General features: G+C 39.9%; 1 protein-coding gene across 4 annotated transcripts in view; it reads right to left on the bottom strand.

The window, feature by feature from the left end:
- The window catches only part of dgkg (diacylglycerol kinase, gamma), a 67,829-nt gene that overhangs the window by 6,545 nt on the left and 35,415 nt on the right, over window positions 1-25,869 (bottom strand). For all 4 annotated transcript variants that reach the window (XM_079563129.1, XM_079563130.1, XM_079563131.1 and 1 more), the window contains 6 exons: window positions 24,591-24,676; window positions 24,274-24,363; window positions 22,995-23,155; window positions 13,144-13,208; window positions 5,616-5,706; window positions 4,941-5,142 (listed from right to left, as the gene is read on the bottom strand). In XM_079563129.1, the coding sequence (XP_079419255.1) occupies window positions 4,941-5,142; window positions 5,616-5,706; window positions 13,144-13,208; window positions 22,995-23,155; window positions 24,274-24,363; window positions 24,591-24,676 (695 nt within the window). The remainder of the gene's footprint in view (window positions 1-4,940; window positions 5,143-5,615; window positions 5,707-13,143; window positions 13,209-22,994; window positions 23,156-24,273; window positions 24,364-24,590; window positions 24,677-25,869) is intronic.

The following is a 25,869-nucleotide window of genomic DNA, read 5'->3' as shown; positions in this document are numbered from 1 at the left end:
AGCATCCTTTGTGCTTTTTTTTGCAATGAGCTATTTTAAAATGCCTAAAATGAACAAAATTCTCCCAAGTGCCGTTTTATTTGTGTGAGAGGTGTTGGGCTATAATTATGAGCAGGCTTATTTGAGTGTCCTTCCTCCGCCCACGGCCCTCCCTGGCTCTTTCTGGCCGCCCGGTTATTGTCTCTGTGTGGACAGCTCTGTGGCAGATGGTCAGAGGGAACAGGAGGCCATCTCACCTCCCTGCCCCGACAAAGGCCTATGGGGGCACAAGGGAGAGCACTTGGACCGACGACAAGGAACAATATGTTATGAAACTGTTGTAAACATACCACACACATATCACTATTTTAGTCCGAGACACAAATGGCCACAAGGATTTCACACTAACAAAATGTTCCCATGCTTTGGCCTTCTCTGTTCTCTCTGACATTTCACCTGTAGATAATATGTCTTTCCTATGCAACCCTCAACATTTGTACTGGCTTGGGACTGGCACAAAGAGTTTGCACTGGCTCGTGTTGTCCTGTAGCTGAATCTTGAGAAAATGCTATTACAGCGCTTTTCTCGATTCTTTCTCGTTTCTTTCTTTCGTTGATAAGTCACTGATTTTGAAACATTGTAGGAGTTAGTGCGTGTCAGAGTCTGTTGTTTTAAAACCACATTGACTAAGAACTTATTATCATTTGTATTTATCATTCTTCAAAGTTATGCAACAAAAATGTGGGTCAGAGAAAGTCCAATATGTTAATATGTCTTGAGAAGGATTAGGTTCATATCGTGTTGCCTTCAAAATAACTGGAGGCCAATTCCCTTCAAGATGTAATAGAAAATTCCATGAATCACAGGCACAGCCATTCATTAACTTAAAGTTAACGTATGACTGAAAGCTAATTGCTCTCACACAGTGGACCAGGCGAAAAGCCACAAATTAGATCTAAAACGAGCTGCAAGAAACAGCAGGAGTGATTAAAGTGATTCCAGTCTGCAGTTTGAGTGAGAATAAAAACACAATGTGGAGTCTCGACTACAAAGTCTTAAAATAGCCATCTCTTTGACACCGATGAGCGAAGTGGGTCGGGGTTAGGATCCAGAGTGAGGATTGAAAGGACTATGCAGTAGAATGGAGCCTATACTACATATGTTGTATGATAGACAAGCATCACTAACTAACACATTTGGCCTCACTAAATGCCAAGAAAAGGAGAAACATGTAGAGGGATTGTAGATGTAGAAAGAAGCCACTACACTGGGGGCAATACAAAAATGTGAATGTTTAATTTTTTTTGGGGGGGGGAATGACTACTTTGTTTCACTCACTTAATCTACACCTGAAGTAAACCATCAGTGTTATTTGTCGGGTTGGAGCCGCGTGTTAAAGAACATGAGGTACATGCATGTAAGCATGTCAGATTTTGTTGCCTTGGGCTGATTTCCATCCATTCTCACTCAAACACACTCACACACATAAACCAGTGTTCACAGACACTCTGTATGTAACATTTGAGATGGACATCTGAGTCCCCAAAGCAAATATGGATGAACAGTACTATTTTGTACTACTTTGTCTACTCGTGGCCATAAAGAAATATATTCTTGCTGCATGCTTGGTCAAACATTACCAAATTTTTTGTGTTTAATCTGATATCACACACTGTTCAGAGCATTGTAAATGTCCATGAGTTATAATTGGTTCTCAGCTAAACCGGGAACTAAAAGTTGTTTGTCGTGAGACCATTTTCAGTGGGTTGCAGGCCTTTAATTAAAAATGCTGTAAATTGTTTTGGTAATTTGTCTTGACTTGATCAACGCCTTAAAACAACAGAAGTCCATGAGAAAATATTGTATTATATTATTGCGCATTATAACAGGGCTATGTTGCCTTTTTTTATTGTAACTAATAACTAATATTTTGTATATGGGTTGCAACTTGTCATTGTAGGTTTAAGATGGTTCCTGACACTGTACCCGATGAGAGCTATAGCTTCTTACAAATAATTTCCCTTTTGCAGATATACCGAGTTCAGTCCACACGGCACAGTTGGCCAGTACACGGGCAGTTTTGCAGTGCTCCAAATAGCCCCTAGAGAATATACAACGCTGGAAAATATAATATTTGTGTAGCATGTGTTTAAAATACTTAAGGCCTGCTGTAACGAAATTGACGACGTAATAGATTAGATATATGTAAGTATGGATTGTCACTGCACGTCTGGTCTATCATTTTAGTTGCTACAGAAGCCAGGGCAATACAGTGTACAGCGCTCTGAAACGCCTCGGGCTACTTTCACTCGCTCCAACGCTGGCCTGATTACATTATCCGTGCTAAATGGATTTCAAAGATTTTGTTTATTGCTCCAGAGAAAACTACTGCCATAAACAATTACTCTTATGATAGGCATGCACAATATTGACAAGACAGTAGCATGGACATGTGGGGAGCAGGCTACTCAATACATACAGTTTGTTTAAATGCCACTGAGGGGAAAACACATCAGACGTTAGCACATGATTTGTATTACTATTTCTTTCTTTTTCTGAAGGAAATGTGTGTATTTTGTGCCTTGAGTGTGAAGCTGTTTCTTTTATCAAACTGTGTAATGAGATAGAGAAAATCCCTTCAAAGAGCCTACGATAGGATTACAACTCTGATTTAGGTCAAGAGTCAAGACTCGGCCAATGGTTTACATGGATTTAGCCAATGAACGCTGTGCTCAAACCAAAGCTTGCTATTGTGTTTTAGGCACAGTACTTAAAGCCACCTTTCCACCTTGACCCGCTCCCCTCAGGCAGGAGGCTACGGTTCCTCCAGACCAGAACCTACGGCCACATGAACAGCTTCTTTTTAACAGAGATATTTGCACTACGTGGCTATTCGCCTCACATGATTTGCAGTCTATATTGTGTATATTTTGTGTAATCACTTTGTGAATCCACCTTACAAGGGCAGCAAAACAAATCCTGTTTCTAATACCATAACAGTCAAATAATTTCTGGACACTAGGTCTAGCCTCATTTCCTAATTATCCAGTGTTGTTGATTTCTGGAGATATACTGTATATATATTTCATTCATGCAGTCCTTATATTTAAAGAGTTTAGTGGTGCTAGACTAGTGCTTACTAGTAGCACTAGCCGAGAAGTAGTAGTGGTAACTAGTAGCTTGCGTTAAAAACAGTCTGACCCAAGCACAGTGCACATGAGGCAAATCACTTATAACACCAGCCTACCGATATAAATGTCTGTGCTGACTGAATCATTTTTTTTAATATAACCATTTTGCAGTTAAAACTTGTATTTGAGCAGCATCAGCTTCCTGGTTATAAGCTATACAGCGGCGGAGTGATCTGCTAGGAAATGAGGCCCTGTGTCAAAAAGATTTCATTTTCATTCAACTCTCCAAACAGTGCTGGCTGTGTAGTTCACTGCACATATTACATTCACTTAAGCGGAGTGAAATGTCATGTCCACTGCAGACCATGTTCTCTAGCTATACTGAGTAACTATTTGTGTCCATTTCTAATTCATTTCCCAGTTCAAGGTGTGTGGGAAACGACACCCATGATGTATTGAGCAGATAAGTACTGTATGTAATAATGTGCTTGTAAGTCTTGTGAGTGTATTATGTCAGAGCTGTAATGGCTTACCTTGAAAAACTGCTGCTGAATAACTTTGTAAAATTAGCTTGAATGATATGCGTCCCATGTGACTTGAATGAATCGCATAAAATGGTTCATGCCATGAGCTGGCACAACTGAACACAATTTTTCCCCAGCCATTACATTTTTCTCCATTGGTAAAATTGCCCGGGTCAAAAGAAGCAGGGTGTGTGAGTGAGTGAGAACGTCCACAGTGAACAATACAACAATATTTAATAATAAGAGAACAATAAGAGATGTATTGTATTGTATTGCATGTGTTGTATGAGTTGAGTTGCCAAACTAATATTTGCCGCGCAAACCAACTACTGTCACAAACATGACTCACCTCGCTTGCTTATATTGTTCACTCTATAGTACTTTTTTTTTCAGTTTCTGCTTGCGTCTTTGCTCAGCGATCTCCATGGAAACAGTTAGAGAAGAGAGCGACATGAAGAGAGCTGTAGCACGCTGAATCCCCATGATTTTATATTGATGAAATTCTGAATGACGATGTGTATAATTATTTTGAGGCAGTGCCTTTGTTGTATTCGATTGTTATAAGTTTACTAAATCAAATAAGAAGTGGCCTGGGTTTTATGCCTCACACAATGGCTGATGTTCCAGGACTGGCACAATAAAGTACTTCACTGCCCCCCGTAGGAAAACTTCTTCTGCATTTTACTCATGCTTCAATGTCTTTAAAGCAACCTGTGAGGAGCGTTGGACGACTGCGGCCTCCAGATCTAGAGCTCGGTGTCTAGAGTACCTAGCTGAGGTTTAAATAATAAAGGGCCATATTACTCAGCTCTAGGCTTTACTGTATGGCCAGTGTGCTGGACATTCATACTACAAAAACACATCAACGCTGGTAATAAACACTATGCAAGAATAATACAATATGAAATCTTAGTAATACAACACAAAAAACAAAATAAAAACAAGCTTAAAGGGACTATAGGGAGTTTAAAAATGTTAAAATTAAGTATTTTCCTCCCCTGACATGTTCCAGCCATGTCCTAATGTGTAGAATGAGCCTAGACCTATTCACCACAACTGCCTCTAAAATCCTGCACTGTCAGTCAAAAAGGTGTCACTTCGGGTCCGAATTGCCGTCATGCACAAGCTTAATATAGAAGGTGCTGTTACACATATGGCCTGAAGTGGCAGTAATGAGTATAAAATGGCCAACTTGCATCCAGCCCCTTTAAATTAAGGGTGGGCTTGAAGATGAAATGGTCTCTGGTGCCTAGTTTTGGATATTACCTTCTGTTTCTACGGATCGAAGGTCACTTTTTCCACTCACCTTGAACACAAAACTTGAGCTCTTTGGCGTCAGTGACGGTGCTGGACGGCATCCGGTCGGGAACCTTTTTGCTCATTCGATTGTAGTTCCTCCTCTTCTTCGTCTCGCCCCAGAGGTGAGAGCCGCCGTGCATGCTGGGAATGTTGAGGACCGCGATGCCCTCCAAAGACGTGTTGCTGAGGTCCAATATGATCCCATCACACTGACAACGAACAAGTCAACAAAATGATTTGATACATTTATTCATGTGGATGCAAAGAGTGGTACATCAGAAACGTCACACTTAACCATAATAAAATAGAAAGAAATAGAGAAGGGAACGAATACTTCCACAACCAAGTCTATTTCATCTGTGGTTTATGCAATCAGGTGAAAGATTATTCAGAGCCGTGTGACAGAATGAGGCAATCAGCAAGTTTATGGAGCATTAAAGTGGTGATGTGCTGGAAATAGCTCAACCTTTTAATATCATAAAACAGCGACTGATGTTGTAAATTTTGGAGATGAGAAGAGTACATCAAAGTGTCACAAAACAAAACGGCAAAGCTGCCAAGATGTTTTAATAGTACCAAACTTGATAAGGAACATGGAAATGAAGGATATAAAGACAACAAATACTATGCCGAAGGAAAACTGAAAACTGTATAGTAATTTTATCCATGCTTCAGCACTCACCTCGACTTCTATGCATTCATTCAGTTTTTTGCATGTGGCTGATATCGTCTCTGTGGTGCCAAACTCAAAGTACCACAACTTGTTCTTCATTCTGCATGGAAACACGGACATGGACAACACATGAAATTGTTAGCTCTTTATTAATATTTGAAGCTTCTTTCAGTGAAATCTCTGAAACCAAGATTTCTGCAAAACGGCAGTGACCAGACATAAGCTAACTGGTAAAAAATGTCAGGGGCATGTGGGGCCACAAGTGCATGTTTTCAAACCAGGATGCCAAGAGTTGAAACATCAACAGTGCCTCTTCAAATGACAGAGGGAAAATATGGCCAGCATTCAACGCATGGAACCGGGTGGAAAATGGCGGTATATGGCTTTTGAAGTTGCGTTTTCAAACTCTATATTGTATTATTTCAAACTTTTATCTAAACTTAGATTCACCACAGATGTATTTTTACTTTAGATCTGTGGTATCCAAACTTCTTGGAGTAGTGTACCCCCCGAGGCTTTGAGTGACCAGTCGCTTGCCCCCAACTCCGATCTGCATTGCGTTGTCATTTATTCTACTTCTTCGAAATGAACTCAAGCATGCACTTCATGTTCTGGCAAACCCAAAAATGTAATATTTTATCAAATGCAGACCAAATGAAATATATGTATTTCCCTAAACTTTCTTGGTGTATCCCCTGCTTGGTTTATCCTATGTGCCCCTGAGTGCATCCGTACTGAAGTAAACAACTGCTGTAGATCATGACTGCGCTACAATGACTGGGTGCAGGTAGGGCAGAGTGAGCCACAATTGTAAGCATATCTTGCAGATTTCTTGGCAGAGGAAGTACTGTCAAGCCCTGCCAAAGCCATGAGCTCACACTTGTCAACAGAATTTGTTACATGTGTGATAGCTACAGTGCAATGTGAGCACCATCTACCCTCTATCTGAGCATATATCCTACAGCAAGCATCTGAATGTGTTCAATCCTAATATTTCATAAGAGGCAGGTTGTTATGATTGACCTGTCGCTCCGCATCACGTCTGAAATGATTCACGCACTAATTTATGACTTGACAAGGCGCTGCTGATACTGACAACATGGCTATTGACACAACAGCTGCGTTATGGAGGTGCGCTGAGGCTAAGTGCTGCCGTGGCATTGTGAAAAAGACTGGATCAAAACATGATTACAGAAACAAAGGCGTTTGTGCAGAGAATGTCTCTCATTTCTGAGGCCTCAGAATTAAGAGGATTACGTTTTCACTTTGGGTAGTTGGATTGTGAGCTGATCTCAAAGAAAAATGTAGGAATTGAATTGAATCATGACAAACAGTTTGTAATGTGAGCAAAAACAGGTGATGGGCAAATGCAGTATACATTTTCCACGTCAAAGCTATGTACAGTGGGAGGTAAAAGCAAGTACACCATTTGGAATTTGTCACATTTTTGCTTAAATTGGTCATAAAATGTGGTCTGCTGAATGATTAAAACGTGTCTGCTTGAACTAACACCACCCAAACATTTACATTTGATCATATTTTTATTGGCCATAACATGTAAACATTCACAGGAGAGTGTGGAATAAGTAAGTACACCCCCTGAATCTCACTGAACTGCAGCAGTATTGTAAAGAGTCCAAGATTTATCCTGATCGTTGTGAGCGTCTAATCTGCAACTACAGACAAGCAGCTATTGCTGCAAAAGAAGGGTGAGCCAGCAATTTTACACACATATTCACTTACTTATTCCACGCAGTTGTGAATGTCTCAGGTTTTTCTGCAAAACATCTAGTAAAACACGTGAATTCATTTTTCTATTGATGATAGCACATTGTCCAGGCCTTGAGGCAACAAAACAGCCCCCACCATGATTCTCCCTGCACCAAACTTCGCAGTGGGGAAAGGGTTTTACAAAACTGCTGCAGTTCAGTGAGATTCAGGAGGCTTACTTACTTATTCCTCCCCCTCCTGTAAATGTTTACAAGTTATGGCCAATAAAAACATGATAAAATGTAAATGTTTGGGAGGTAGTAGTTCAAGCACACACTGTTTCATCATTCTTGTGATTTTAATGAAGATCAGAGCATGTTTAATGACCAAGTTAGGCAGAAATGTGTACTCACTTTTCCCCCCCACTTTATATACATTATTCTGTTTGGTCAAAAGTTATCTTGACCAATCTTGACCGATCTTGGATTGTTTTAGTGGATTTCCTTACCACCATAAACCATGAAGATTTTTAGTCCCGAAGACAACATTACACAGGATCTACTAGGCCAGTGGTTCTCAAACTTTGGTACATGGGCTTCTTTGGGTGGTTATGGCAATTATGCTTAAGTAATGTATTTAAGGTGTGATGTTTTGTTTATACTTGGTCAACACACTGTTTAGATATAATATTGTTTATTTTAGACCCTTTTTAGACCTAGTTTAATCCTGATTTGATCTTGATCAACACATGTTTTCTCCTAGATGAATTTTGTGAGAACACACCTGTTTTAGTAAGTAATAACATATGCAGGTGCAACTGAGATAAAGAGACAAAATTATCATTATTTTCATGAGCCCCAGCTGCTGTACTCTACTCTGCTCACCGCTCCTTTCTCTGTCTAATTGTCTCTCCCTTTTCACCTAAATACCTCCCCAGAAACCTCCGCCTCTGTCAAATCAGGGGATTATGGCCATATTTGAGATCACAATTAGGAACTGCAGCGACTTCCAAGCTGCCTAACCTCATTAAGCTGCTTCCACATGAGACGCCGGGTAAAAAATGCAATTAAGTCTTTGTTTTATCACCTCTCAAATGGACGGAGGGAGCAACAGGGAGGTCGACTTACTTCTATAAACCTTCCTGAGTTAGTCCCATATCTCTTCTTCCAAAAGCTTGGGACAAAACGCCTAAAAACAGAAGTCCCCCTTTTTGCTAATTGTCACGAGGAGGCCATTTTTATCTTCCCATTTTGTGTTGAACCCTGGGGCTTTTTTTTTTCTGGTAAAGAGGCTAATGAGGTCGCCTGAGCATTACTTCAGCGGTTGACAGTAAGCACACAGCTGATGCCCAAACAGAGATAGCGGCTCTTGCAATTCTTTGTGTTCAATAAATCCTGTCCTGTGCCCAACTTGTTTCCTGAGAGTAAATTCTTGTTGTAAAACATTTAAATTCTTGTTGTTGTCGTGACAGTAAACACTACTTTGCAGTCTCGAAGTTGTGAAACGTGCAGATGAATCCGGATGCACGGAAAATAGGGCTGCACAGATATGAGAATATTGTGTCTTGAATATTGCAATATCATAGTGATTAGTTTTACAAGTGGATAAGGCTCCAGTCCTTTCTGTCCTCAAATTTCTTACTCTTAGAAATCAGGTACAACAGCTCTTAATGTCTCTTTGAGCCAAAACCTTTAACAGAGAATCAAATGAAGCACAATTACATTTCTTTGACTGAAGGAGAGAGGGCAGAGACGAGGCATGTTGACGTGAAAACAAAGATCAGATGGTCCATCGCAGCTGAGTGGCTTTTTAGAACTGTCTTGCTGGGCCCCTCCCCTCAGTAGATAAACATCTTTGTTAATCCCCAAAATAAGCAGTGACCCTTGTGACCTGCTGCCACCTCACCCCTGCCCCTAATTCTGTACCTTTTACCTCAAAATCAAGAAGAGTGTTGGCTTTGAAGAATGTGGACTGACTACTTACTCTCTCCGCTTTAAGAGCCTCTTAAAAGGATCTGATAAGAAAGCTACTGTATTTGTGAGTGCACTGTAATGCGACTCCATCAGTTGCAATGCATTGTTTTCTATGTTATCTACAACAGCATACAAATACAACTGCATTAGATCTGGCTCATCAAAAAGTTACGCAATTGTTGAGCTATACTTTCACTTTTAAAAAAGCTAAAACTGGTGTATTTTATCCTGTGATGCTACTCTGGGCTCTTGTTCTCCTTAAGCCCCTCCAACTTTAATTAGCTAGTGGCCACATTTGATAGATTATGAGTTGTTACAAAGAAATGTCCATCAAAGTCCCTCTAACCCAGCAGAATGAGCGATTACATCTACAGTATGTTCGCTAAACTCAGGGAATAGAATTCAAGAGACAGAGGAATATTTATGAATAAATATTAGGGGTTCAGCTCTCACACTTCGGTTCACGGTGCAGGACCCGCGGTTTGGAGCATCACAGTGCAAGTACAATATAAGAAATAATAAGTTGGTTTTGAAATGAAATAGCCAAATGGTCGTGATTAGACAGTATTTATAATGTTAGTATAAAATTGGCAATGCTTTCAAAGCTGCTTTATAATAAAATGTACCTCTCGGGTGACAATACATGGAAGCAAAATAGAAAAGAAATGGTAGCACACTGTAAAAAGTAAAATAACAACAACAAAAAACAACGCAGTGCAGGCCAGGCCATGCACTCGTTAAGTAGTAGTTTCATATTTTCGCTTTCCTCACACGGAGGCTAAAGCACTCAGAGCAGGGTTAAGTGACGATGAAACACATCGGGTTGTTTGGACGTGCACACACACACGCACGTGGCAGTCAGATCTCATTCATTGGTTTTCTTCGGACAGCAGTACCGCAATGCACTTCGGTCTGTATTGACCGGTGGCCAATTCCGGCGGCAGGTGGGACGGTTACGTGGGGGCCGCCCGCAGAGTTTTGGGGAAATAAAAATGGTGGTGGGCGCCCTATGGAGCTTCCACCCTCCCCCCACACACACTGCGACTGCGGTTTATATATACAGTATAATATATATTGTATATGTTGCCTGTGATCGCGTAACATTTTTTGGTCACTTGGGCTCTTTTTTTTAAAACCCAGACCCAGACTGTGATCAATTTCACCTGCTCTGACAAAGACCTGTGCGGTCGAAATGTGTAGGGTGGACTATGTTTGAATTAAAGACATTTAGTTTGTTATGGACTCAAGTGCCCCGGACACTTTCTGACTGCTTTCTCTACTCGACACAAGTTGTCCCACAAGCAAGTCTTCGCTTCCTTTATCTTGGATGTTCAGCTCTGTCCTTGAAGAGCAACGGTCACCGTTTACAATTTCCCCAGACCATTGACGCACTCATCCGCATTTATTTTTCAAGGATTCAAAACTTTGTTGTACTCAACAAATGAATAGACGCCAGTAATTAGCGATATTTGTTTTATCGATTTGAGCAGTTGAATCAAATCTGGAGAATATTCATAAATGGAGAAGTTTCATTTTGATATGTAAAATTAATTGTGTGTTTGTGAGCAGATCAGAAAGCCTTATTAATGGTTGCTACATTAACTGTTGACTATCTTCAACAGTCCATTAAAAATAAAACTGTCTGAATGTCCTTGCCTTATTTAGAATAACCCAAGCAACAATCCAAGAGATTAAAAGGTAAAAAAACAACAACTGGATGCCTAATCTTGTCTCTGGAGCTATTCTTGATGTTGTTGTAATCTTTTTGTTAAATTTGTTTTAATTTCAGCTGCACCAAAGACACCAAAGGGCACCAGGTGCAGAGCCGTGGTCAAAAGTGGAAGGTGTTGATGCCAAAGCTCTGATCTCTAATCCATTTAGGGCAAGTGAATTTTACCGAGCTAATGAGCTTACAGAGAGACCTATCAAAGTCTTAACATCATCAATGGAAAAACAAGGTTAATAGTTTGTCATGTGAAGGTGGATCCTATTGTTACCACAGTGTATTTGACTGTCCTTGTCCTTCATATAAATTTAGAGAAGCGAAAAAGGTTATGATTGATCCTTTTTTTTGTTGCCCTGACAACTGTGTCATCATCTGAGCTACATTTTGTGCTCCGACATCTCTATGTAAACTAATGTAATATAAAATGCAACCCGAGACCTTCTTGCTGAGAGGTGAGAGCACTAATGCTGCCACAACGGCGTCTTGCCTAATCCAATTCTCTCCTACACTGACCAAGTGTGAAAAGCCTCGTTTTCCCACACTAGTCCATTCAGTAACTTGGCCATTCCCCCACTGATTTGAGACGAAGCTCACGTTCGCATTTGTACACTCGGAGAACGAGCATTGTGCCGTGGTGGAAAGTCATTAACACCTGGGCTTTGGGCACCTAAAGGTCTGGCCACTGTGATCATGAGCCTCTGATGGGAGAGCGCAGAGTGAAGTGTGAGGAGTAGCACTTCTCCCCCTGCCTCCCCCGAGTGACAAGTGGGGGAGGGATTTTTTTACTCTAAGCGCTGCAAGTAGCTGCAGGCTTCTCCCATAGGGTTAAAGTTCATGTATCGTGTGGTTGCTTCACTCTTCACTGTCCAAGGACTCCAATTACATGACAAAAATGTCGCTCAAGTAACAATAAAACTGGGTCATTGGCTGCTTGTCACTTACATAAGATTTACTGAAAAACTCTAGCCCTGCACTGATACTGCATAGCCCCGGGCAATTCATTACTGCCAAGGTTGTAGGAATCAATCTAACAAAGATACAGTAATTAACACTTTGCTGGGAAGCACTGTAAATTGGAGAGTAACACAACTTGATTTTTTTGACTGATTTTCACCGCACCTTTCAGAAAAGTGTATAAGTTCAGATAGAAATGCACAATATTGCTAGGTATTGTCAATATTTGGGCCAGGTGCGTGCCCGTGGAAGAGCGTGGTAGCTTCCAACTTCACCCCCGTTTGGAGCTATAGGAATATGCTGGGAAAGGCCAAATACTAACAACATCTTTGATCGTTTAGCGTGACTGAAGGCACACACAAAGACCAGACAGGTACTCATCAACTCGTCTAAACTCAGGTAAGATCATATCTCAGTATGTAAAATGGTGGCCTGTTCCTTTAATATACAGAGAAGCCTACACACCTCATCAACAGTCAGTCACCTCTGAGCAAAAAGAGAGATTTCCAAAGAATAAGTGCCTACATTGCCGTTTGTTCTCTAATGGGTCGCTATGTATGTGCATCCTTGTCTCTGTTTGAACAAAGCTATAAATCAAGAAAAATCCAGTCACGTCTTGCCATCTTTACTTTTACCACAAAGATCACACTGACCGGAACATACTCTGATTTTTTTTTCATGTTGAATCAAGCTTAATTTCACTTTTTCAACTAAGCTGCTTTGAACTCTTTCTGACTAACTGATAATGTTAGTCGTTTTGCAAAATAAAAGACATTGCCACATGCTTACTTTGGCATTTTAAAATGTTGACCTTTAAAAGTCTTCGCTATTTTCTCTGTATTGACATCATTATTATTGTTGCGTCACTGCTCAACCCCCTCACTCTTCAGCACATCATCTGACTTATGAAATACCTTATGTAGCCACTGAATGTTGTCTAACAGGGTTGAACCTAGCTGCCTTTAGGTTTGAAGTTCATCTCAGCAAAGATGAGGAAAATGTATTGATTTTCGGCTGGTTATGTCCTCTCACTGACCTATGCTGACCACCGAGGCTCTATGTGATATTAGGTTTCCTGATGAAGGGTCATCCTGTTAACTAATTACATGGGGGTCAGACAGTGCAACAGAGAAGATAAATTATAAAACATGTCTGTGGAGGATGGATGCGTTACCTGCTGTTGAACTTCTCTGGGTGCTTTTCCCGCATTAGGTGGAAACGGTGTGCGATGGAGGCGTCCTACAAAAGAAACCAGAAAGCTCAGTACAACCCAAATGTGCACGTTTGGCATGTTTACCTAACTATGAAGTAACTATGGTTGTTTTTTTTGTATCGTGCGAATACAGTTACAGACCCCCATATATATGTTTTTGTCGATAATTCATAGCACCATGTTGTAGCACAATAGCAGTCGTTTTGAGACATTTCTTCTTTCTTCACTGTGACCAATGCATCACCTACTGGATACAAACCCACATTGAAATATTTTTGGTTTTTAACCTCTTAACCCCTGCTTTAACTAAGGGCATTGTCTCCAGTTTGGCTTCACCCAAATCTATAAATGTCTCGACTGGAGAGCAACGGTGTAATGTTTTTGTTGATTTTTGTAGCTTTTACGTTGAAACTTTTATGTAGAGTTGTCTCCACATTTTTACCTTTTTGTTGTTCTTTAGTCACTTTTTTGTTGAGTTATGGTTGCTTTTCTGGCATGTTTTTGACACTTTTTTTGTGAAGATTTTAGATTTGGGTAAAGCCAAACTGTAGCAAATGTGTTCATTTCAGGTGAGAGAGTAAATGAATCAGAATCAATCAAAATATTAAAAATGCTTTGGGTTTTCGGACCAAAGCCTCTGGAAGTCTGAATCCAGGTTGAGGTTCACAGCTTTATTCTAAAACGCTTCATAAACGCTCACGCCTGCGATGTGTTTACTGACCCCTTGTGGTTGGAGTTAGTATCCAACTTCATCGATAAGAACTGCTTTATCACAATGGTATAAAGTCCAATAATGTCTGGCAATTGAATAAATATTATATATGTTTTGGTCATTAAACGATAAGCCTTTTTCAATTTTAAGAATCCTGTTGTTAATTAAATGTAAAATGTACACACTAGCCTCCTTTGACACCACACAAGAGGCCACAAATCTGTGCTGGGCCCTGTTTTCCTGTTGGTGCTTAACCTTTGCACCGGGGGTCAAAGGTGAACATCATTGTGATCAGTCACAAGCACAGCCTAAGTGACCCGCTGCTGTCGGACAGACTGTCACCGCACTCTCTGACAAATGAATGTTCCTTTATTGCACAATGCAGTAATACTGGTACGTTGGAGTAAACACTGGCTTTGATTTGACCCAAACTAAACCAATCATGATGAGACAATATATTTACACTTTTGAATGTTGACAGAAACAAAAGCTATCAAACCAAATGTGCTATTGTTATGCCAGATCTTTTAATTCTAAGCATCTATTCCCACTTTTGTAGACAACAGGTTTAACCCCTTAACCCCATTTTCTCCAGTTTGGCATCAGCACCTAAATATAAAAGCAAAAAAGGGGCAAAAGAGCGGCAAAAACGTGACTAAAAGGTGATGAACAAGCCACAAAAAATCAACAAGAAAGAGCGACAAAAAGGTGACAAAAATGAGATAAAACGCACAACAATTACACGTTAGAAACACTTAAAAAAGCGGCAGTTTTGTAGGCCTTAGCTTTCAAATGAGGCGTCACACTGGCCTAAAGCTCTAAAGACTTTTAGATTCGGGGTAAAGCCTAACTGGAGAAAATGTGCTGGGTTTTAAGGCGCCTTCACCAAGTGCATTATCTCTCTGATCGCCTATAGGCCAGTGTGACGCCTCATTTGAAAGCTAAGACCGACAAAACTCATCTTTTTCCTCATATTATTGTCATTTTTTTGTTCCGTTTTCGTCACATTTTTGCCATTTTTCTGTAGCTCTTTTGTGGCTTTTTTTTGGGTCACGTTTTTGTCACTCTTTTGTTGCATTTTCATCCTTGTTTCCGTCTCATTTTTGTTGCTTTTTTCAAGAAGCTTTTAGATTTGGGTAAAGCCCAACACACCCAACATCACACTCTACAAATGCATTAGAAGATAAATACATAAAGACAAATACACAGCTGCAGTGATTGTTTTTGTTCCTATCTCATTTGATTTCTACAAATTAATGTTCACAAATTATATTTTTTAATATGACCCTGTGACCAGAAAAGGCTGGTTCAGTGGGTCCTGCCCCCCCGAGGTTGAAAAGCGCCAGTGCCGTGTTCTTCTTAATTGTGTAACTATAATAAATTGTAGTGCAGACCTGAACTTACGTTAGAGGTTATTAGGTTCTGTTATCTGATCCACTTCATTTTACAGTAAACAAACGGCAGGACAAAAACATAACGAGTCCTGAAATCCGCATAGATCAGATTAGATGGAAAATATATTCGGACATATGGTGCAGAGGACATATCTGGTCATTACAACACGGCCTCAAGGAAACCAATACTTCCTTTAGATATTATTCTGGTAATGCAATACAACATGGTTTACTGTACAGCATATCAGGTTGTGGCATCTATGGGAAATGCTTGTACAATCCTATGAAGGGCTCAAATTCATCCGATAGCCTATATCTGTGTTCATTCCACTGATGACCGCCAAAGTTTTTTTTTTACATTTTTCTCTGTGACAGTGAGGAGCATCTGTTATGGCGGCTTGGCACGACGCCCGTTTGCGCTGGCTTTTAATGTCTATAGGGAAAGGGGAACTAAAGGTAGCGACAGCACAGGTGGACAGATGTAATTAAATGCCCATCTTCTCTTGTCAACTTCAAAACCCTCTATGGCCACCGCTGAGAGCCTGCCATGACGCAACTGCAGAGCGGAGCGGTGTTTTGAGATCTAACAGCATCAGCGAAAATCAGGTCGTAAAAATAGCCACGCTTTTTCGGGACTGAGATATTTAATACAGTGAGGTGGAAGCGAGTACGGGGGGGGGGGGGGGGAAGCAGGTTTACTGGTTAAAATGAAGCTAGATGTGAGTATTTACCAACGAGAAAAAAAAAATACATTGCAGGATGTCGGTTCATAACACGGTACTAAAATTACTTCCAGTATATGTGGCTTAAGCATCAACCTTAAGATGTGTGGATCTTGAGGCTTGAAGTTAGCCACATACAAAGACAAGCAGAGGTGGTGAGCAGGGATAAGAACCTTTTCATTTTCTTTCTGTACCAATAATGAATTTCGATACTAAGGAGAACTCAATATTGTACTGCTTTCAATTTCACACATGGCAAAAGTTGAGTATTCAAAGGCACTATGACATTTATTTATTTATTTTGTAATGGAGCAATATCAGCTTTTTGCTCCTTTGGTTTATTGTAAACTCAAACATTTAGAAAAAACAACTGTGAAACAACTGTGCATCTAATGACAAAGCATTTGAATCCATTTTAAAAACTTGCAGCCGAGTTTTCTCTCATTTCTGTGACAGTGGCCCCGAAAAGTGGTGAAATGTGCCATAAACTCGTCCCTGTGAAGAATTTGGATGCTACAAATATGTCTGGAAATATTAGGGATGAGTTTGGATACAACTAATATTTCTTATTGTTATTGTTATTGTTATTGTCATGAAAAAGAAAAAAATCAGGTGTAGGGCCTTTAAGTGGATTAACACAACGCCTTACCATTCATAGACAGAAGCATTTTAACGTTTTAAGTATCATACTTTATAGTCAAAAGAGTCAAAAATAAGAACAGGGATAAAAACAAAACACTTGTAGAAAACATTGGTCATCGCTGTTAATTAAATTAAATCAGTTTTTAAATTCAATAATTAAAGTCCCAATACCTAATATTATCTTCAGATTTTGACTAAAAATGGAATGAAAATTATCTTATCCTCCTAGTATATTGTAAACACCTAACGTTTGTATCAATTTCATGAACTTTTAGGCTATTTTTCTAGCATTTCTGTGAACGTGACCCTGCAAGCTGTGAAATGTTCCTATAAACTTGTCCCTGTAAAGAATTTGGATGCTACAAATATTTTAGAAAAGTAACAAATGAGTTTGTACCACAACTAACATTTTAATTTAGTGGCTTCCCCTTTCATTGTTTGACATAAAAATAAAAAATCAGGTATAGGGCCTTTTAGTCCAAATTTGATGACAAAGATACAGTATTTCCATGGTTCAAATTTTGCATCTGATGGTTTGCCATTGTTGTTGGGCTGAACACAGGCCACATCAACAGAAAATAAACCAATGCCGACTACACACATCGGTCCACCTTTACACTTTGACAGTACTATATACTCTAAGGGACCAAAAGGATTTTACAAAACATACACCATAAAGAAACATAGGTATAGGGACTAAAATGGCACAAAAAAAAAGTTCATATAAAAAGTTCCACAGTGCACCTTTAAGGAAACATTTGTCAGCTAGAGCCAAAAGAGACAATGGCCATTTCCTTACAAGTCTAAAGACATGCAGCCAAGTGGTGGTGTTCAAAAATGTAAAACGCACAATACAGAAGCAGGCATTGTGTTGTGAGCCCTCTGATCTAACGGTGTTTTTAAAGTGTGCCTGGCTTTAGGAGCCGCCCGGTGTCAGTCAGCACGGTCATTCATCTCCGTGGTAACCTGGTCTGAACCTGGCACACGCTCACTTCCTGTCACCGATACCCCTGACCTTCAGCGCTACCTCGACACCCTGCGTCACCCTCACACACTCGCCTTCTCCGCGACGTCTTTCTTTGCACAGATTTCTGTATAAATACGGAGGCACTAACAGCTGAGTGAGCAAAAACACAAAATCAATAGAACTTTTGTGTCCGGCGTTGCTCGGATCTGGGAAACGGTTACACGGACAATACAGTGAGAAAAACAACTACACAGTCAAAATGGGAGGCTGGCCAGGGATGTAATGTGCTTCACTTGTGCCTTCGGTTTGGTCTCGGCACAGCGGTAAACACCACTGTGGGTATGTTTGGTCCAGAGATCGCAGCCTCTCACTGAATTTAGAAAAAACAACAATACGACTGCTATGATGCCAGCCCAAGTCTTATGTCCCTCCGTTCAGACTGTAGTTCTCAGTGTGAAAGCAGCAGCCACTTTGTCTCTGTACCAAATGTTGTCTCTCTAAAAATAAGCCTACAAAAACAGGTACATAAAAATAGCATAGCACTGTGATGACACTGGAAGGATATGGACAAGTTTCTGCTTACAGCTGAAGTTTACATGCCATGGGAACTTCAGATGAAGACGTTTAATTTTCACAGCCGATTAGCCTTGATATTTTTGTAGCATAACTTAAATTAATGTAATTAGAAAATCCCCTCAGTATTAATATCAGTGTGCAATGTTGTCATACATTCCACCAGCAGATGGTTCTAAACCCACGTCTGCGGCTGTAAAATGGGAAGCGTTTAAAGCTTAAAGAGACCGGCAAACACACAGCTGCACAAGAAATCTTTTGAACTCTAAAACTCATTATCTCGAAGTGTGAGCTTGTGCGTTTTGAGCACGGAAGAGGAAAACGGAGTGAATACACAGGATTACTGAAACAAAACACCACTCCAATACAATAAAAGCTCAAACACTTGATTTTGCATGGTATAGGCCCTTTAACCTGATGTTTATGTGTGATAGAATATAATGGTGCATCTGAACCAAATTGAGTTTCAACAACACTCCTCTCCTGCAGAAGCCACAGTGACCCATTCGGAACTGCCACCTAACACTTGGCCTTCACACCACTGAAGCCAGAGAGATACTTTTGCCCAACTTGGCAGCCTAATCCAGAGGGCTGCACTCGGATAAAGACTGCGGAACGATTAGCTTCCTCAGTGCAATGTGAGGTGGCATCTTTAATGGCTGCTGACATGGTGTGATTTCCTACTCTCAGATTCCTTACAGAAGATTCTTTCCAGGCTGCAGGTTAAATGCTAACCAGCTCTGACAGTGCTGCAAATATAATGCTAGCCAGCGAAACCGGCACCATTCTTTTTCTTATACCTACAGAACACTGAAGCAATGCTAATCAAGAACCTTTGAACAAAATGAGAATGTTCTTATTATTATAGTACTGGGCAAAACCTATTTCCTTTCTTTAGTGCAATTTCTTGTTGAAGAATTTTCATCTACTATTTATAGATTCAATTTTTGGTGCCAGTTTTCTTTTTCATTGCCAGTACCTTAACTTACCTTACCCCTGATACCTTTTTTCCACACATAGTACAGGTGTTTAATATGCTCCAGTGTTAAATAAGCTACAGTATATAGGAAGTCATAGTTGAGATAGAAGAGATTTGATGGAGCTGAGAGCTGTGGAAATTCTTATCACTTTATCACTATCCTTTCTGCTGAGTATAGCACCACCAGCCCCCACACACAGTGCATTTTTACACAACGCCATGCCTCTCCAAAAACACTCAACCACCACCACTCAAGACTGAGGAACCACATTTACATGGAATAAAGATATTTTACATTTTACTGTGTGTTACCTCAAGCCAACAACTGTTAATTTGGTCTTCAATTAAAAGACCTTCCTTCGAGCCTAGGTCAAATTTTTTATAGTTCTTTCTAGTTTCATATTTCCCAAAGAGGAAACAAGAGTTATCTTCATGTTTTGAAACTTCACACTCCCCTATGATTGGTTGAATCCACCTGCCACTCACATGACCGACAGGAGGAGTGAAAAGTCAGTGCAAAAAAAATTGGAAAGACCTAATACATAACGAAATCAGCAGAAGATCAGTTTGATTTTATAAAGTCAAATTACATGAGTTGTTTTGAGTTGACAGCTAAAAGTGGAGAGCAATTTAACACGCTGCATGTGAGCACTTACGCAAATTAAAGTCAGATCTTGAAATCTCTCATAAACATTTCGCCGTTAAGAGGGGATTGGCTCAACCGGCCGCATGCTCCACACCATGTCAGCCTCCATTAAGTCAGCGAGATAAAGGACAGATGACTGCGAGAGCTTTCAGATTCGGCCTTGCCAGCCTCCCGTTGCTATGGCGACGGGATCCTGGGTAGCGAGATCTGTGACGGGACGGCAGGAAATGCAAACCCTGTATGGTTGGCGGAGCGGGCTTCAGGTTTGGTAATGGCGACATGATTGGTGTGAGTCAGCCCTGGGTTTGTTCAGGTGTCGTGCGCTCACTGATACACAGCGATCTGTCCCTGAGATCTGTGTAAGGGCTGCGCCACAGGACCAGAGGGGAGGGAGGCCTTTCTAATCAATGTAATGCCTAAAATGGCATTATGTGTCTGATTCATAATGCTACAACTTACAGTACATTTGATTTTCTCATATATACTTACTGCTTCTGTTTTGAAGTAATTACTAACGGCATTTTTTTTTTAATATGTTTCATCTCCTGATTGCATGCATTTTTGTGCTCTCTGCACTATATTGTGGATTAAGAGTGAGAGATCAATAAAATGGTATTTCATCCTAATATTTCACATGTACGGCAATCTGCAGAGCACAATTCAATCACAAAGTAACTTGATGTGCTTTAGAAGACAGGAATGTACTAAAACTACAGTAGGGTACAGAAAAGTACACTCAAAATAATAAAGTTAAATTAAAAGTTGTCAGTTAATTGCCAAAGCTAAATAAAGTTATTTTCAGCCCAGATTTCAATACTGACAGAATCGAGGTCTCAAATTATTTAAGGCAATTTCTAAGTAAGTAAATGGGGGATAATGTAAAAAAAAAAAAAAATCCAAGTAAAACACACAAAAAATCAGGGACATTTTCTGGGGTGGCAACAGATTTTACACTGTCGAATGTTTTGAGTGGGGGTACGCAACTTTTGCTTGATTGCAAGGCAAGTTTTTGTCCATAATATAAGTACCCCCTGCTTATATGATGGACAAATAATTCTAGCTTCTAATTCAGGAAAAATGTAACTTTTGCAACAAAAAATACAAAAAAATACAAAAAATAAAAATCATCATCTTGGGAACCAAAGGAGTTGGCACTTGGCTCCTTATTTAGCTATAAAGTCGTTATATTTTTTTGTCCTGTCAATAAATATAATAACTAAGAGTGAGCCTCTGTAAATAGCTAGTAAGTAGCTTCTAGAGCAGACGTGAAACAAAACATTGGTTATACAGATAAAAAAAAAACTATTAAATGAATCAGGCTTTGAAGATCTGGATTGCAACTAGTCCTTGAAACAATGCATTTATGAAGCGCCAAGTTGATGACTACACGAGAATTTAGACAGTTCCAGACAAGGACAAAACCTGGCTGACATCAATGGGGTGGCAAGACCCTTACTAGGGGTGGTAGCTGTCCCGTGCCACCCCTGTAGATCCGCCCCTGCACTCCCTCAAAATGATTATGAATATCAAACCAAAAGACACTATAAAGTTTTATCTGCACAAATAAAGCTAGGTGTGGATCTGGAGTTACTTGTGTGTTCATTATAGACACTAAACAACATGATTTTTACATTTGGCTCAAATTACCCAGCATTAACTTGTGCAAACACGCAATGTACAACCTCTAACTGGTGTATTTACTTGCTAGTGATTAGTGGTACTTTTCCTCATAAATCATGTTTATAGCTGTAGATGGTTCAAGAGGAAAAACAGCAGATGGCTCCCACTTTAACTGATGACTCAGCTCAAAATCTGGCACAACCTCAGCACCAACAGGATGGATTATTGTTCGCCTAAAACGTACAGACACGAGGTCTAATCAAAGAGTATTGGCCACTTCTTAAGGAAATGTGTCGTCATCCAGCAACAACGGGAAGATTAAAAATACATTCCCCGTATGCAGTGAAATGAGGGCAGTCAAATATTGCAAAAATACCGTATTACAAGATCATTGCAGATTTTATGTTAGAAAAAAAATGTATTACGAATTTCATCCACACACACAGAGAGGACAGGTGAGCGGTGTTTAAGCACACTTTCAGATAAATCAGTGACCAGCCCATGTTTATCACCCGACATAAATATCCCTGAGCCAAACGCTGCATTCTCCATCAGGACACACCATAAAAGGTTACCTAGCAACTGCAGCCTAGCAGCGGACGTCTTTCCTCCAATTAAACAACAGAGCTGCTCGAGCGGGAGCACACGTTCACTAATACTACTAATGGCTTAAGTTCACACAGACAATCCTCAGATACCTCACCAGTGCAGACATAATATCATAATAAACGGAGCTGTATTGTACCACTGCTGTTTTACTTAGAACAGGTTCACATTTAACCGTTTAACCCTCCTTAGAGTATTTTTTTATATCAAGCACTGCAATTGTGATGAGATTTGAGATTGATGAGGTTTTAAGCACATCCAGGAGCACTGGCCTTTGAGATGAAACTGGAATATGTACAAACTTTGTTCATAGAAGGCCGCATATTGAAGCATATAGAGTTTGGGATAATCCACAGTTAGCGTGGAGAAACAGTATAAAAAGTGGAGAAAAAAACTCGTGGAACAACTTGTTAGCTGCTGATTTACTGCTGGTAAATACTGTACATGTAATTCACTGTGGTGTCCAAGTGCTTTAATGTGAACAATAACTTCAATATTTTAACTTTACTGCTAATCCCATGATGCTTAGCGATATGACATCACATTCCCGAACTCTATACGGTGTGGAGGGCCACAGATCATGGTCAAAGCAGTGAAGACTGGGTGTACTTGGCATAGGTTTTAACTGTGTCCCACACCTGTATTTAGGCTTGAAACAAAAATGCCAGCTCTTTCACACAATACAATGTTTTTCTTTTCTTTTAATAGTTAGAATTATGAAACGTGCAGTAAAAAGTACCACCGTTGGTGATGTTTGCTAATTCAACAAGAAGTCTGAAGGTCTTTGGGCACCCTTGAGCTAAACTAATAGACAAATATCACACGCAATGTTTGTATAAGTTTAAACGACAGAGTTTGCAGGCTTTATGCATGATGAATCTTAATGGTGTGTGTTTCAGAGTACATTAAATAATAGCAGCCTTTGAAACATGTAAAATGAGCATCACTCACCACTCCTATAGAGAAGTAGTTGTTGACGATGCTGTAGGGCACCGGGTCTCCCTTCTCCTCTTTATCATCAGGGACAATGTCGATGTTCCAGCGGTCCAACACCACCTCTGTGCTGTGCTCGATGTCCCGCAGAAACTTCAGCAAACTGCCGCCCTCGTAACCTGCAGCCAGCAGAGAAGAACAAGCTTTATGTAGATATTATGCTAATTCTGTAGGCACATAAGCTGCATAAAAGTATGAAAAACAAAACTGAGCCTAATGCTTGCAGAAGGATGGAGTAAAATACGCATCAGAGCAATATGATTTGAAGCACTTTAGACAATACTAGAGATCTCAGTTATAAAAAGAATAGTCATTCATGGATTATGGCAAAATCATATGAATACACTTGCATCTCATTGGTACACCAGCATCGTACACTGACAGCGATTATTGTCAAGTTAGCAGTCCACACAGCTTTCTTTGGCTTCAATACACGGCAACTTATTGACGATACAATTTCAAAAAGCTTTTGTTGGTCCTTCAAGTAGCACAATCAAGCACTCACAAGCAGCTTCTCCAATTATTACCCCATAGTGGCACGGCACTCAGTGGCTGGCAAAGGGTCTACAGCTAGTGCTTTGCATATTAACAATTCATAATTTGTGCAAAATGCCCTTCTGTACTTCCTGTCTCTCTCTGTCGATTTGATTGATGTTGTATGCGTGATGAAAAACGTACTCTCGTCTAGTCTTTTTCAGATCAACCTTAATGACAAAACTTCATATTAATTAACTTCTTTCTGGTGTACCTATTTGCTTCAGCAATTTGTGTTATTCTTGAAATGATGTATGTATAGAAAACAGTTTTTTAAGACACTGGCCCATATGCGAGAATGCTTCAGATTTTGAGTTAATTTCCCTCTGATAGTGACAGTGGGGAATGAAGCATGTTGAAATGATTAATTTGCTGCTTGGCCATTAGGAATGTAAAGGTAACAAAAAGAGAGATGGACTGCACTGTTTAGGTGCTTAAATTATCAGAAATATTCCAATGAAGGAATAATGACTTTCTTGGATTCAAGTGTCTAATGTTAAAATAAAGCACTCCCGAAGGAGATCAATGATTCCTCAAGCAGAGTAACTAAACATCGTCTGTTTTTGATGAGAAAACATTATGTAACATTCACAATGATGCAGGAATTATGCAGCAATTATCCAAATGTGTAGCTTGTACTAACATCCTGTTAATGTTTTGCATTTGTTTTGTGGTAAAAAAAAAACATTTGGTTAGCTCTTACCTCCTCCCCAGCGTAAACAGCGGGCCAAGTCATTCCCTGTGCCCAGAGGGAGGATGGCCACGGGAGGGTGTCTGGCAAAGTTGGCCTTGTCTAAAAAAACAACACAAACAGAGGACCTATTATGTGTGTCCTAATAGAGTGCCCTTGTGTCGAAATCTCCTCTTAAAGTCATGGGAAACAGTACTTACGCAACATTACCAAACAATACAGTAAGACTATTTTACTCACTCTGGTTCATCTTTAAATCTACAGCAAATATATTTTCATTTTATGTCAAGTAATTTACTATCACATAGTAAAAGCAAGCTCATCATTACCAATGCAGTCTAGGATCCAGCCCACAGTCCCATCACCGCCGCAGGCTAGCACCCGGAAGTCAGGGACATCATGAAAGAAATTAAGCCTACAAGGGGGAAAGAAGGCACAAACCTTTACATACTGTGGATATTCACTTTTAGACAAGACGTTAATATGTGGAGGATAAATCGATGCACTGAAAGAGACAGTAAGTTTAATCAATGCACTCTTTGGCTGCACCTCTGCTTTCCCTTGAAATGGGAGTGAGTGGGGACTGTGCCCTTCAAAGGGACCTTTAAATGCATGTTGGGACAAAGGTGTGGACAGGAGCTTTCATCTCAGTTGGCCATGAAACAGATGCATACAGGTCACAGTCGCACCGCAGAAACAGCTGTAACCATGGCTACTCCATATGTACACCACAGATTACGGGGTAATACGTTATCTGAGCTGAGGTGCTGCAGTGATGACATATGCTAATACAACCAGCTTACTGTTTCTAATTTGGGCTTCTAAATATAGACAGAGGATATGAAAGAGGCCTAAAACTACAGAGAATTAGAGTGAATGAACGAACAATAAAAAGAAGTAATATACAGCCTCAGTCCTTGCACTGGACTGGCTTTTATCATCTTTTAACATTAACATCTGAAATTGTAATCGTAACGGTTCGCTGTAAAATCTAATTGTTTACAATAAATGATTCAAGTTAAAAGCTTGGATCCCTCAAAGCAAACCTCATATAAAATGTGTTGGTGCCTTTGCTGCTTGTTGCTAAGGAGCAGGCAACAGTTCAAAAAGTAAATAAGACTGAGGTTAACCCTCTGTGTGACAGATCAACATACTTCCGAGTGATACACATAAGCACAAAAGTTAAACTTCAAGAATCAAAATGATGTTATCCACGATTAACTTCTTTTCTAATGATCTTCATTCAAGTGTTCTATACTTTCTATGACATTTAAAGCCCTTAAGTTGATGAGGTAAACCTTTCCATAGATCAACTCCTTTGACTGATATACACCTCCTCTTTGCAAGAGTTCTCTCCTTGGGTTTTTGTAGCAGATCAGTTCTTCTGAGGTTGTATCTAGATTCTCTTGTACATCACAACTATTGAGTAAACATCAACAAGATTCTGCAATTTTAAGTACAATGGTAGTCATTGTACATAAGATACCGCTTTTATTTAATCGTATTATGTTTATTTTCTCACATTTTCTGCCTATTTGCACACCCTGAGTGTTTCTAAGAGCTGTATGTGACAAGTAAATTTCTCCATTGTGAGATCAATAAAGGCTA

The sequence above is a fragment of the Gobius niger genome (genome assembly GCF_951799975.1).
Source record: "Gobius niger genome assembly, chromosome: 9".
Classification (NCBI taxonomy): Eukaryota; Metazoa; Chordata; class Actinopteri; order Gobiiformes; family Gobiidae; genus Gobius; species Gobius niger.
Note: the sequence above shows the minus strand (reverse complement) of the source record. Positions and strands in the feature narration are given on the sequence as shown.